The following is a 13826-nucleotide window of genomic DNA, read 5'->3' as shown; positions in this document are numbered from 1 at the left end:
ATTCATTACTTAATATTATTTGAGGAACACGTTTATTGTACTATGTCTCGATTATACATACGCAAAAAAGTTTGGCACATTTTTCTTGTGCCAAAACCAGCAGTGCAATATAGACTTACTTTACACTCTGTATAAGGTCTGCTTAAGGCTCTGGATTAAAACAGGGTTTAGTAGTGCAAAGATTTTGTGTTGAGCTTTTGAACGGAGATAAACGTCATCCTACAAGTCTGTACAGCTTAAAACCTATCCGCGCGGACAGGTCCAGGCTTCTCTGAGAGAATGAAAGCCGTCCGAACCTAAGGCAGCTCTGAGCCCCAGTATGTGAAGGTGCATTAGTGCGGCGCTTTGCCAGGGGCAATGGTCCTGCTCTCCTTTCGGGGTTTATTATTTCACGCACAGTGGCACACACCATGAAATTCCTATCTAGTTTATACCCCAGAAAGTCTCACATCCCTTGCCTTTCCCACGTCCTTCAGCAATCTGAGCAAACTTTCTCTGGGCTCTGTGAAACCTTTGGTGCTTTTGGCATAAGAGGCCATTGCAGATTGGTAGAGGACACGGGCGACTTCAAATTATTGCTGACAGGAGTGAAAACTAGGACAGCTGAGGGAGAAGGTTGACTTGATCCCAGTGATCCTGCAAAACAAGGGACACAAGCCACTTCTCTTGTCTGTCTGACAGTCCCTCTGAATAGGACCATAGACTCGGAGGCACACAATCTGTGGGAGAGATTCTCACTCATCTGACCCAAAATGAGTTTTAATTTCAATATTTTTGTCAGACTGTGACTTGTTTTGTTCTGATTTCCCCCCCTCCCCCACTGTCTTCACTGTGAAGCAAGCGTCAGACAAAAACTGAGTTTTTTTTCAATTGTCAAACAACTAGTGAGTTTTGAATTAGACTTAATTTGTTTACCTGTCCTTACAAGGAATGGCATGTAGATAATCTGCACCCTCAACTAAAATAATCTGGCCACAATGGATATTTATACAGCTGTTTCTGATCAAATTACGGATGCATATTTGTATTATTTTTGATTGTTTTCTATCTGGAGCCATGGGCAGAGTTTGTCCTTGTTAGGTAAAATAATATAAAAACTAAATACTTGTGTGCTGGCCTAGTAAAGTAAATTTTTTTTCAGTTCTGCCTTTTTATTATTTTAGGGGAGATCTATTCTGATTTTCAGTTTTTCCTTCCAGTACATTTGGAAGAAAATTACAACATGCTCTCACTTTCCACTTCAGGTATACCTTTGGCTTTCAGTTTTCAGATTGTGTAATACTTTGCTTCATGATTTACAAGCTTTGAAGAGCCGACAGAAGGTTTTATTGATGCCCTTGGTGACCTTGTCACGTTCAGTTCCACTCTTTGACCCTTTAAAGCAGCTGCATTTGAAATAAATTAGTACTAGATATTACACAGTACAAGTGAAATTGTTCCTCTCCTCCTGTGGTAGGGAAAAGTTGTATAACTAAGACGTGCCACCTTAATAAAATACAGAAGTTAGGAAAAGGTCACTCTAATTACTGAAATTTAAGTTTTCGTTTTATTCCATTACATTTAAATAGTGTTATCACATGATTTTGAATGTCAGATAAGACTTGTGCAAATACTCTGTTCAAAATGGCACTAACTAAATTAAATGTCTTTACAATCTCCTCTTTTTTTTTTTTTTTTCTTCCCACAGCCAATAGATGCATACTTTGGAAAGAACTGTAAAGTAATGGGATTATTTTCTTCACAAGATTCTGTAGAGCAATTTATATGAAAAAAATTTTCTGAGACATCTTAAAGCATAATGGAAAAGAACTGTAGAATTTAGGAACTAGGAGACTCGCATCCTGTTACAGGCTGGTATGCGTGCTAAAAGAGCATGAAAAACCAAAAAAAAAAAAAGGTAGTTGACCTTCTGGAGCTGTTGAATGCCCACGGGAGGCTTGAAAAACTAGTAATCAGTGAAGTCTTTTTATAGAGAACAGCGCAACAAGCAAGGGAAAGGGCAGCCCCCAGCTACAAAGTACAGCATAGGGGCTGGGAGAGGAAGAATGACCTGAAGGGTGGGAGTGAAAAGTTAGTGGGAGGAGATGACTCCAGCTAATTTTTGGAAGAGCAGAGCTGGCTATACTTGTGACTACTGTCATCTAATTCAGTCCAGCTTGTCCGGGGTCTGTCTCCTGCTTCTCTGGAGCTGCCAGCAGGCTGATGCCACAGCAGCCAAATCCCACAATATTCTGAAAAATGGAAAGAAGATGCGGCACGGATGCTGAGAAGCAAATGGCACCAATGGATATTCTCGGCTTTCCTTCTTCATTTCAGTTCTCAAACAAAATGAAATTCACTTGGGCTACCCTGATTTCTGCCACAGAAGTTATTGGGGTGGAACCAGCAATTCAAAGTCTTTATGGTGTCCCCTTGGACGGGAGACCTGTAGGTGGGAAATGTTCCTTTCTGAATAGGCTTTGTAGGTAGGATTTCTCAGAGAAACTAGACAGCTCAAAACCTCGGAGGTCTGAAAGAAAAAAATATTTTACTCTTACTTTCTTTCTTGTTTTAACTAAAAGAGCTGTGGAACATTTCCACCATTATGAGAAACGCTTCAAAGAATGAGATATGGACAGACAGGCAGATCTGAGGTCAGAGAGATAAGCAATATTAAATCCCAGGGGAGTTTCAACCAGACTGATGCTATTATATAGGAGGTGGAGGAGAAGGAAAATTGTGCAGATATTATATTTTTGTATGAAAATTCATGTGTGACTCATGCAGGGGAAAGCACATTTTTAATATTCAACTGCTACTGTAGCAGGAGTGCTCCTAATATGACAATATACATAGGCATTCTCCCTGAGATTACGGTACTGAATGTTAACGCTGGTGCTCAGAAGGCAGTTGCTTTGAAGTAAGTTAGTGGATGAATTTACTGCATGCCAGCTATTTTCTGCTCATTATCAGTAAAAGCAGGCTAAACTACGCTCCACTCCAGATTATCTGTCTACACTGCAAAATGAAGGAGAGCCACAGCGCAAACTCAAGCTGTGGAGCCCTGACAGCCACGCTGCTAATATATATAATGAGGTGATAACCTCCTTAAGATCATGAGGTAGCAGTAGATACATGTCCAAGATGTGTAGTAGAAAAATACTTTTAGATTACTCATGATCTATTTACAGCTCTGCCTTGCCTTCTAGGATCCAAATGTAAGAGCTCAACAAAGTACCTTACAGTATCAGAGACCTAATTCTAAACTGTATTTTAGTTTAGCACGCATACCAGCCTGTAACAGGATGCGAGTCTCCTAGTTCCTAAATTCTAAAGTTCTTTTCCATTATGCTTTAAGATGTCTCAGAAAATTTTTTTCATATAAATTGCTCTACAGAATCTTGTGAAGAAAATAATCCCATTACTTTACAGTTCTTTCCAAAGTATGCATCTATTGGCTGTGGGAAGAAAAAAAAAAAAAAAATGTTCGATGATTTCTTTGATTAACATCCACTTCCTATCAGATTATGTTAGTGTCAAGCAGCATACCCAAACGGAGTGCCAATGATGGCGGTGCCCAGATCCTTTACAGATTTTTTTTTTATTGAGGCTATCAAACCCCCCTTTTCAATGATAGTAAATGTTCTCACAGACATTAATAGGGTTAGGCTTCCTTTGGCATGAAACAAACCCTCTAAGCGATAAACCTCTGCAGTTGTGGGGAAACGTGGACACTGAAGTTAGTTTATGATGGTTTTGGTAGAAGGAATTACATTTTAGGTCATTTCTGTTATTCAGCTAGAAGTGTTGAAGCATTAAACTCCTAGGTTTGTTCTGTGGAAAAGAAAGCATCTTATTTAGTAGTAAAGAATGATTACAGCTCAGAAAAATTGCCGTTGTCCCTGATGGTAGTTCAAAGGATTAAAAACTTTTAACCTCCTATTATTGAGTACGTATTTGTGGAGAGATGCCATGCAAGAAAAAAGCAGTTCCCATTTGTATACCTTACCTAAACCATGAAAGCAATGTCATTTATTTCCATTTTTTTTTTTTTTTAAGATTTTCTATGTTCTCTCCTTTGCATGCTTGAAACGAATTACTTCGCTAGATGTAAACTGGTCTCACCTCCTGTCAGTCCAAGGCAATGAATGTCACAATGAATCCAGCGAAATATCTCCTGACCAGTTTTTATTTTCACCACACACACACGGGTAAAGAAACAGAGGAACTCCAGCCAGGGAACAATAAAAAAAAAAATCCTTTCATTGACATCAGGGAAGTACCACATCTAGAGATGGACCTTCTATCTCTTCTTCTTCAAGAACCCCCCCTTTCGAGAAAGGACTCCAGGCCCCTTGGGTTGATTTCCAGGATCTCTCTTTAGTTGTAGAGTGATGGCAGCTGCTTTTGTAAGAAGGAACACAGACCTGAAAGGTATTTCCCTTTTTGCTGCTCTTACTGGAAGTACCTGAAGAGCACTGGGGTAAGGCAGAGACATAAATGGAACTTACAGAGATTAGCTGCAGGGACAGCTGTCAGTTCTGAAACTGATAATCTGTCTGTGTTATAGATGACATATTATGTTGATTGTTTCCAAGTGGAAATAAAAGTATTTTTAAAATGATATCATTTGATTTGGAGTGGTTGGTAGAGATGGAAAACAGATAAGGAGCGCATTTCCTTTACGCCCTTGCCACATTCTCAAGAGCAATTATTGTCTGATCTTGGTGTTTCTGTGCTCAATCAAACAGCCTGTTAAGAAGCTCTCAAATTGTTTCTGTTCACCAGAATGATACTTTACGAAATCATGTTTAATTACATGTAGCTAATTCTTTACAAATGCATATTAAAACCCAAAGAAATATTCCATTTCAGTAATAAAGTACAGACTATGACACCAGTTCCCTATAAAGCAAGTTCCCATAAGAGAAATTGTTGTAGGTATCCAAAAAGGATGTGAAGACAAACCTGAACATTGCATCCGAAACCACTACACTTAGAAGGAAAATCAAACCTCTGCTCTTTTCTATCTCAGTAATGAGTCTCAAGTTGCAGCCTAAATGAAAATGTAGATTCACATCTGAACTGTGACATATTCCTGTCACATTGTCTACTTTTTGTTTTTTCTTTTCATAGCTGGTCATCCAGATAGCCAGCTTTCCCCTCTTACCTCCTCTGTGTCAGCCGTCAAAGCCTAAGGATGTTTAAATAAGAGATTAAAGGACTTTCTTGAAACATTAACAATTCCCTTCTATCATTTTCACAAAATCCTGCATTTGTCTAGTGCTATTATTGTTACTACTACACACTAACATAAACCAGGTTTTGTCATTCGTTGTCTCCTCCAGCTTTATTTACAGCTCAAATCATAATCCATTTTATGGATTATATACTGAATGCCTTTACCTCCAGTTTCCCAGAAGGCTAAACATATTTTATATCAATGTTTTTCAAGCCAGCGAACAACTGCATTTCCTGGAAATTATTTCAAGAAATCAGAAAACACCTCAACTTAAAGAAGAAGAAATGCTCCCTGATTACAACTGCAATTCAATCATTTCTTTTTGTTCTGATGTGACCCGCCTGCTTTACAGAAGGTATTATCGACAGTTACAAGGCGCGGAGCCATTTCGTCACCGTTTTATTCATCAGCCATGAGAGTGATGAGACCTAGAGGAGAGAGCGGGGTTGCACTGTGGTAGGTGTTGTACGAGCGATCGTTTCTGACTGGCAGCAGATTAACTACCACAGCAAGCACAGCTGTGGCAGAAACAGCTCCTCCTATGCAAATAACCCTAATAAAAATGGAAATAAGACAGGCAGAAGATCAGTCTCTTCGTAAGATTGTTCCAGAGTGCTCTTCAAAAACCCATCTGTCTTTAGAAATAGGGCCTTGCATTCATTTTTGATGCCAAATAAGAATTGGATAGTATTGGAACAACAGAAATGGAATGCAACTGATGACAGACGGGCAGCGAAATAGGAGGCTACGCCCATACCGCTCATGTAATTGCTAGTGGGTACAAATTGTAACTTGATGTATGTATCCAGGTCTTCTGTCGGTGCTAATGCCTCTGGTCCACTGAAATATGCCTAGCCGCCGATATGATGTGACAATTAGAAGCTTTAGAGATACTGGATTCTGCATCTACTTCGCCCTTCAAACTGCTGCCCTCGTGTCACTGTGTTGACTGTGCTCTTCCCTCCCACAACGTTACTCTTGAGAGTTGCACAGTAAAGCTGATCAACAGACATGGTCAGTCGCACAGCAATTTTACATCAGGAAATCTGTGTCTCTGCAGATAATTTCAATTTTTCTTTGGCAGAAAGCATAGAAGGGTTTTTTTGTTGTTGTTGTTGTTGTTTCTTTACTACTGATTTGCTCTTTTACTTAATAAAATATCCTATTTTGCAAAGACAGTAACAGAAGCAGAGAAGAGGAAGCAAAAGAATCATATTCCCAACCATGCTAATATAATCCTATGCTGTTAAAAAATGAAGTAATCAATCCCAGGGATAACAGGATGTACAATATATAACGAATGCATGATGCAGTTTATAAGAATTGGATGACAAATGGCATCTTCAGAAACAGGGAGGCGGATGTCTGAGGCTTAAAATCACCAAGTAGCACAGGAAACCAGAAATATAACTGATCCATGAGTTACACCTTCAGGGTATCCCAAGACCTTTGCCTGTTGCCAAACTTTAAGCTAGCAGAGGCGTCGAAGGTGGGCATCAGTGATTGCTTTATGCTTCCTGATGACGATCTTCAACTGTATCTATTTATGGGAGAGGTATCATCAGGACTGTGATCAGTCTGTGCAATTCTAGATTTAGAACTTGCTTTTAATTGCTCTTGTCAAGCTTCCCCTACTTACAAAGAGCAAGAGGAATACAAATTGAACGTTCCCAGATACTTAAAACTTTTCTTACTTTTTTTCTTTTAAAACAAAAAATCAAATTGTATTCACTGACCTCTGCTACTTTTTTCTTCTTCTATGCCTTTATTCTGAAAAATCTTATCCGCTAGGATCCAACTGAAAGAGTCAGAGGATACTTAAAACTCTATTTTCAGACAGATACGTGACTTTTTGCAAATGAGCTAAGTGTGAGGTGTTGTGGGTTTAGCTCTGTAGGAACAGAACTGGGTCAATAACACATTTTATGTGGACCTCTGAGATGGTTATGCCTTTCAGTCGCTGCCAATAGTGAAACAAGTATCCTAGACATGAGTGCTCGTATCATGGACAATCTGAGCTTCTCAGTTCTTGCAGCCCCTTTATTCTCCAAGAATGCCTATAGAAAATTTCAGAACGGGAGTACTTAAACGCAGCCAAAAAAATGGCACTTGGGCATGGGGTTATGTGGGAGACAGCTGGGTGGCCTTTGATTTTGTAGTGCTGACGGTGATTAAAAATTCAGCTCAGAAATGAACCAGTGCAAAGACTAAATGTCCTATCTGTGTCATGGTTTCATCTATGTGCCTACCTGACTATGTTGCTAGTCCACCTCCCAGCTCAGCAATTCAAAGGAATAAGTGGTTCCCTTGCAGAGCTCTGTCTGTACTCCGGGTATTTCAGATGAGTGTAGCATAAGCTACTGCTTGCTTTCTCTTTCATTTTGTGGTTTTATTCCATTTTTTCTTTTCACACCACAGTGCATTGTTTTCCTCTGTGTTTTAGGAATTGTCCTTTTCTTTCCCTTCACTCATTTATCTCTTACACTGCGGTATTTTCTCTGTGGTGCACCCATCCCCACATTCTCTCACCTACCTTGCTCAGCCTCCTCCAAAGCATTGCCTGATTAGAACGGCGCGGAAAGGGCCATTTTTAGCTGGATCCGAAGAAACATTCAAAAAAGGTAAGCTTATTTAGAAGACCGAGCTGTGGATGCAGTACTGCCATACTGTGGTAGTTACTTAGACAAATGAAGCATCACAGAGGGCTGCCATCTCAAAGGAAACAGAACCTCGCTGGAAATGAATCCGTTATGGGAGATGGACACTGCAACACTCTTCAGTGAATTATAGCTGATATTTTTGCTCACAATTACCTGGCAGGAAAGACTCGAGCCCCATTCCTTGCCTGCGGATTTATTCCAGCTGCTGAATGTTCCACCCGAAGTCCTTCGTCTCCTTATTTTAATTAGTGCATGCAGAGGCTGGCAGCCTGGCTGAGGCAGACAGTCAGCTCTAGTCCAACCACCCTAATTCAGTGTGGTGAGGTGGGAATGCACCCAGTTTCCCGAGACTTGCCAAAATCAGACGGCATTGTCTTTTGTACTATGGACAACTGACTTGGAGAGTACCAGACAATAGTTTGTGTCTCTTGCTTACCAACTATTTTAAAGGCTCTTTGCTTCCTATTTCACAGAAGTTCAATACGTCCAATTTTAAGAAGGAAACAAATGGAAAAGTGTATCTTCGAAAAGTCACATCAGCTATGTGGTCAATCGCTTTTCCACTTCGAAAATCAGTGCACGGGGTTCACTGATCAGTGCTTTACACCACTAAGCAAAGAAAAGTTTACAATTTTCTGGATTAAACACTTCAATGCAGCTCAAGCAACCACATCCCTGTACAAAGCACTTAGAAGAAATAATATCAATACCCTCTTATGTCTTGAAAAGGGGAAAAAGTCCCCCTTAAAAGCTGTGAATGTCATGGCAATAATCGATTCCTGAAGTGGAAATTCATGTAGGATGCCAGCAGTGGAAAAATTAAGCAATGGAAAATAGGATGGCCTAAAAGTGAGGCAAAGGCAGTTTAAGATGCATCTGTACTGCCTTTTGACTTCAGCTGGGCAGCTGGCTGGCAAGCTGCTGCACTGGGAAATAGCGATGAGATCCGTAAAAGGGATGGAAAAATGTATAGATGAGTGTTGCTGTAGGTGTTACAGACTTCCAAAGGACCTTGATGGTGGGCCTCACTGTCAGACAGTGGCAATTTTGCCAGACTGATGAAGGATAGTTATGCCACAAGAGGGTGCACTGGGATAAGAAGGCTGCACGGATAAAGGCATTATATAAAACATCACAGTGGAAGATACCATTTCAAATAACTTCAGTATCTCCTCATAGAAGCAAAGGTCTCAATGACTTCCTTGTATTCCCTCCACCTAACACCTAGAGGGTAATGGAACTGCACAAATATGATGTTACAAGTGTCTCTTTAACCGTATCCATTTTTTTCCATGCATTGGGCAATCACTTATTTGTGTGCCTATGTGACAAGGTGAACATAGCCCTTCCTTTAGGTATAATTCCAATATCACCGCCTTCTAGTCAAGAATGACGTGCCCAGCAAATCTCCTGCTGCAAACATGACACACGCCATTGTCCTGTGAGCTTACAGTTGTCAGTATTCTCTGAAAAAACCTCATAAAATAACCAGGTATACAATGAAATCTTACCTATAACTTTTCCTAGGAATAGTGCCTTCGGGGAATCGAACTGAATATCAGACGCTGTTGGCAGGCTGTAACTTGTTGGAGGATAGTGATCAAGCTGGGGGAAGAGAAAAGAAATGATGAGTATTTTGAACTGATCTGCCTTCTTACGGTGCTATCGTATCAGGTCTACTTTGTAGAGTTTATGCCACCACTTACAACTCTGTCTGATACGCTCTGCTTTCGTTTTCATAAAGGAAAAGTAACAGTTAATACCCCTCCTTCCATATCTGACATTTCCAAGGTTCCCAAGGCCTGAAAAATACCTATATTGGATATTTGTATGTTCCGGTTGCTGTAGAATCATTTCAGCTTTTGCCTGTGCGCTTCAATATAATTGCTAAAAATAACAACAGCATCAACATCAACAATAAACCAGCTTATTATTTTAATGCAGGATTTCCATGTTACTGCTAAAGCTAGATTTACATGCTTTGCCTGCGAGAGAATAGCTGAGACTAATGTAGGTGTTGGCCTTTTTCCTTTTCTTTCAGAAAAGTAAAAAATTAATAAGACATACATTTTTGCACTTCATGTTTATTATTTTCTTGTTGAAAATGTTGTTCAACTTAATTGTGATGACACCTAGTGAAACCTAAGAAGTAAATTAACGAGTAATCAACTTAGCTAAATAGTGTAATCTACAGGAAACTCATCTTGTCCCTGATATGGCATAAGAATCACATTCTATTAGAATATTTTTTCCTGTTTTTTAACTATTTAACAGAAAAATGTGAAGAGAGAGGAAGAAAACAAATTGCCTACACTTAGCAATAGCACTATTAAGATAGTTCAATACAGCTCAGTAGAGTTTTGATGTTCACATTTCATAAAGGTAATTGGGGTGAATTTTTAACTTTGCTGTTATTTATTTTCTTGGCTTTATGTATTTAATAATTTAATAATAATAAATTACACAGGCTTTAAGAGGGCAGACCCACAATTGTTTATTTTTTTCTGTCCTTACCTCGGCATGAAACAAGATAGAAACTCTTAGGTGATTTAAGACTTTGCAGGGTATTACGGATTGCAGACGTAATTCTGGAGAAACCACAATACTGAGGGGCATACAATTTTTTAACGTACCTTTTTGGCATATTTCTAATTTCAAAATACCATTACCTTGAATTAGTTAGCTTTAATGATACTGCAGCGGTTGAAAGGAAACGAATGGCAGATAGCATAGAACTGACTGGCTGAATCCCATTATACACTGGAATTCTGTGAGCTCATTACTGGGAAAGCCTACTAATGTCATACCCATGAATCTGCAGAGGCAATCATCTCAGAAAACTGTGACAACTGGAAAAGAGGGCTTCTGTCTTTCTTATACTGCCCCGTAAAGCCCCAAGAGAAGTGTATATACATAATAGACAAAAAAGTTCCCTGCAGGTGCCAAAAGAGGTCTAGCAAATACGTTCAGAAATTATTTTTAATTGACCATAACGAGTTTATACACTGGTTATTTAAAATTTGGCCATCAGTGTTTATCAGCACGACTACTGGCTAGCTCCCAACTTTAGACTGCAGTTTTTTTGAGTTAAATACATCGAAACACATAGTTTCATCTTCTTACTCAGAAAGTAAGACGTTTCAGTTTGTTCACAGTATCTTGAACAGCTTTTCTGAGATTTTTAATAGCAGAAATAACGTATTTTACCTGAAAATAGACTTATATAATTTAAAATAAAAATGAGTTATTTTTGAAAGGGTGCAGCCAAGCGCATACAAAGAGTTAAAATACAAAACCATTCTGAACCTTAACCACAGTGGATCCTACTGAGTACAAACTCCAGTTAAGTGCTTGCTATTGCTTTCCCTGGTGGAAGGGAAATCGCTGTTCTGGCGTCCAGCACCACAAGGGTCAGACCTGTTGTCAATGGGAGCTGCAGGCATTTCAGGTGAACAAAATACTTCCTTCTTATTTCAGAAGACAAAGAGGAATGGCTCAGATCAGATCTCGGAGCTGCCATGGTATTTATCAGTATGGTTATTAAACTAAAGGTACAGACTTTCCAGAGGCATATCAGGAAAAGACTGGTGAAAAGACTGATCCACAAAAACCTGATCCTCCAGCCTCTCATATGCCAAGATTTTAACCTCACGTAACTTCTTTGCCTGCAGTGGAATTATTTCTGATACATTCTGATTGCACGGGATTCATCTCCTAGGTTCTCCTTTTATATGTATGACTTAAAATATGCTGAAGTAACTCTGATATAATAATGTGGTTTCCTACCACGTACATTGGTATTTGTCAACATCATCAACATTTAAGTTCTTCCTTTTCCAAAACCAATCTGGGGCAATTCTTAAATATTTCTTTTCATTGTGACTTGGAATATGAGTAGAGGGGTTGATCAAATCATCGCTAACCTGATAAGATACTAATAAATCATAATAATTATTATCAGTCTCTCATTTAATTTAATTTGTCAATGTATTGTGGGTATCGTAGAGCTGTAGCCATGGTCCAGGTGTCCATTATCAGAGCAACCATTAGGAACAAGAAACAAAAAAGTCATCCCTGCCTAATGTACAGGCTGCCTCTACCTGAAAATGCTAATTGTGTCTGCAGGACAAACCTGAAAATTAAAAGTCAATTTAAATGATGAATCACTGTGAGCATTTACATGCACAAATACAGAATATCAAATCCTGCCAGCTGTGTTGCCGTGAAACTCCCTTTGTCTTCAGTTAGCTTTCAGGATGCGGAAAGGCTGGTCCATAATGGATTAAAAGACAGTTGGTCCATCAGCTACGTAAAGCTATAGTTTGTTAATTTGCCATACAGATTTCCTGCAAGGCTGCTTTCTGCCCACACAGTACAACAGCCGCTTCAGGGTCTAGGTTTTTATTTTTAAGTTCCTCTATAATTTGGTCCCAGAACATCTAATATATTACCCTATCACCCAGAGCTTAGGTTTTGTAGTTCAGCTAATGAAACATGTTGTATTTGCTAAGAAGTTCTTCTGAGGCCATGGTGTAAAATCCTTCAGAAATGACAGAGCATTGCAAACCTCACCTTGTTCTGTCACCTACAAATGTCCAATTTTGCCTTTCCTGGCAAAAATGCATAATGGCACTCACATTTAAAATAAGTAAGAATATACAATTATTTATCATAGAATCATCTAGATTGGAAGGGACCTTTAAGATCATCAAGTCCAACCATCAACCTAACACTGACAAAAACACCACTAACACTAAATGTCCCTAAGCACCACGTCTACCCAACTTTTGAATACCTCCAGGGATGGTGATTCCACCACTTCCCTGGGCAGCCTGTTCCAACATTTGATAAACCTTTTGGTGAAGAAATTTTTCCTAATATCCAGTCTAAACCTCCCCGGCATAACTTGAGGCCATTTCCTCTTGTTCTATCGCTTATTACTTGGGAGAAGACACCAACCCCCGACTCTCTACAACCTCCTTTCAGGTAATTGTAGAGAGCAATAAGGTCTCCCCTCAGCCTCCTCTTCTCCAGACTAAACAACCCCAGCTCCCTCAGCTGCTCCTCATAAGACTTGTTCTCCAGACCCCTCACCGGCTTCACTGCCCTTCTCTGGACCTGCTCCAGACCCTCAATGTCTTTCTGCAGTGAGGGGTCCAAAACTGGACTCAAGGTGGGACCTCACCAGTGCGGAGTACAGGGGGACAATCACTTCCCTTGTCCTGCTGGCCACACTATTGCTGATACAGGCCAGGATGCTGTTGGCCACCTTGGCCACCTGGGCACACTGCCGGCTCACCTTCAGCCGGCTGTCTACCAACACTCCCAGGTCCTGTCCCAGCGGGCAGCTCTCCAGCCACTCTTCCCCAAGTGTTGCATGGGGTTGTTGTGACCCAAGTGCAAGACCTGGCACTTGGCCTTGTTGAACCTCATACCATTGGCCTTGGCCCATTGATCCAACCTGTCCAGATCCTTCTGTAGAGCCATCCTACGCTCAAGCAGGCTGACACTCCTGCACAACTTGGCATCATCTGCAAACTTACTGAGGGTGCACTCATTCCCCTCATCCAGATCATTGATAAAGATATTGGAGAGAACCAGCCCCAATACTGAGCCCTGGGAACACCACTCGTGACCACTGTCATATGTTATGACAACAATCTCAAAATAATGATGCTGTATTTCACCAAATCCCTTAAACTGGTGTGTGATCACAGGTTGCCCATCTCTGGAAAGAGGGATCGTACCAGTGCTGTGGCAGGGGAGCAAAGGGCAGGGAACTAGCACTCCTGACCTCTCCCTCTCCCCTCTTTTTTTCTGATTCCTCTAGAAAATCCCTACACAAGCACAGCAGGGAGGCAGAGGCAGACCCATACCCATACCTGCACACTGGAGTCCTCCAGTGGGACTTCTGTGGCAAAGCTCAAAGAGAGAGGCTGCAGCAG

At 40.4% G+C, this 13826-nt stretch overlaps 1 protein-coding gene across 1 annotated transcript in view; it reads right to left on the bottom strand.

Annotated features, from left to right (window-relative positions):
* The window catches only part of CNTNAP2 (contactin associated protein 2), a 1161641-nt gene that overhangs the window by 53570 nt on the left and 1094245 nt on the right, over positions 1-13826 (bottom strand). Inside the window, exon 21 of the mRNA XM_074575643.1 lies at positions 9393-9486. Coding sequence (XP_074431744.1) covers positions 9393-9486 — 94 coding nt within the window. The remainder of the gene's footprint in view (positions 1-9392; positions 9487-13826) is intronic.

Source organism: Larus michahellis, chromosome 2 (genome assembly GCF_964199755.1).
Source record: "Larus michahellis chromosome 2, bLarMic1.1, whole genome shotgun sequence".
In the NCBI taxonomy this organism is placed as follows: Eukaryota; Metazoa; Chordata; class Aves; order Charadriiformes; family Laridae; genus Larus; species Larus michahellis.
Note: the sequence above shows the minus strand (reverse complement) of the source record. Positions and strands in the feature narration are given on the sequence as shown.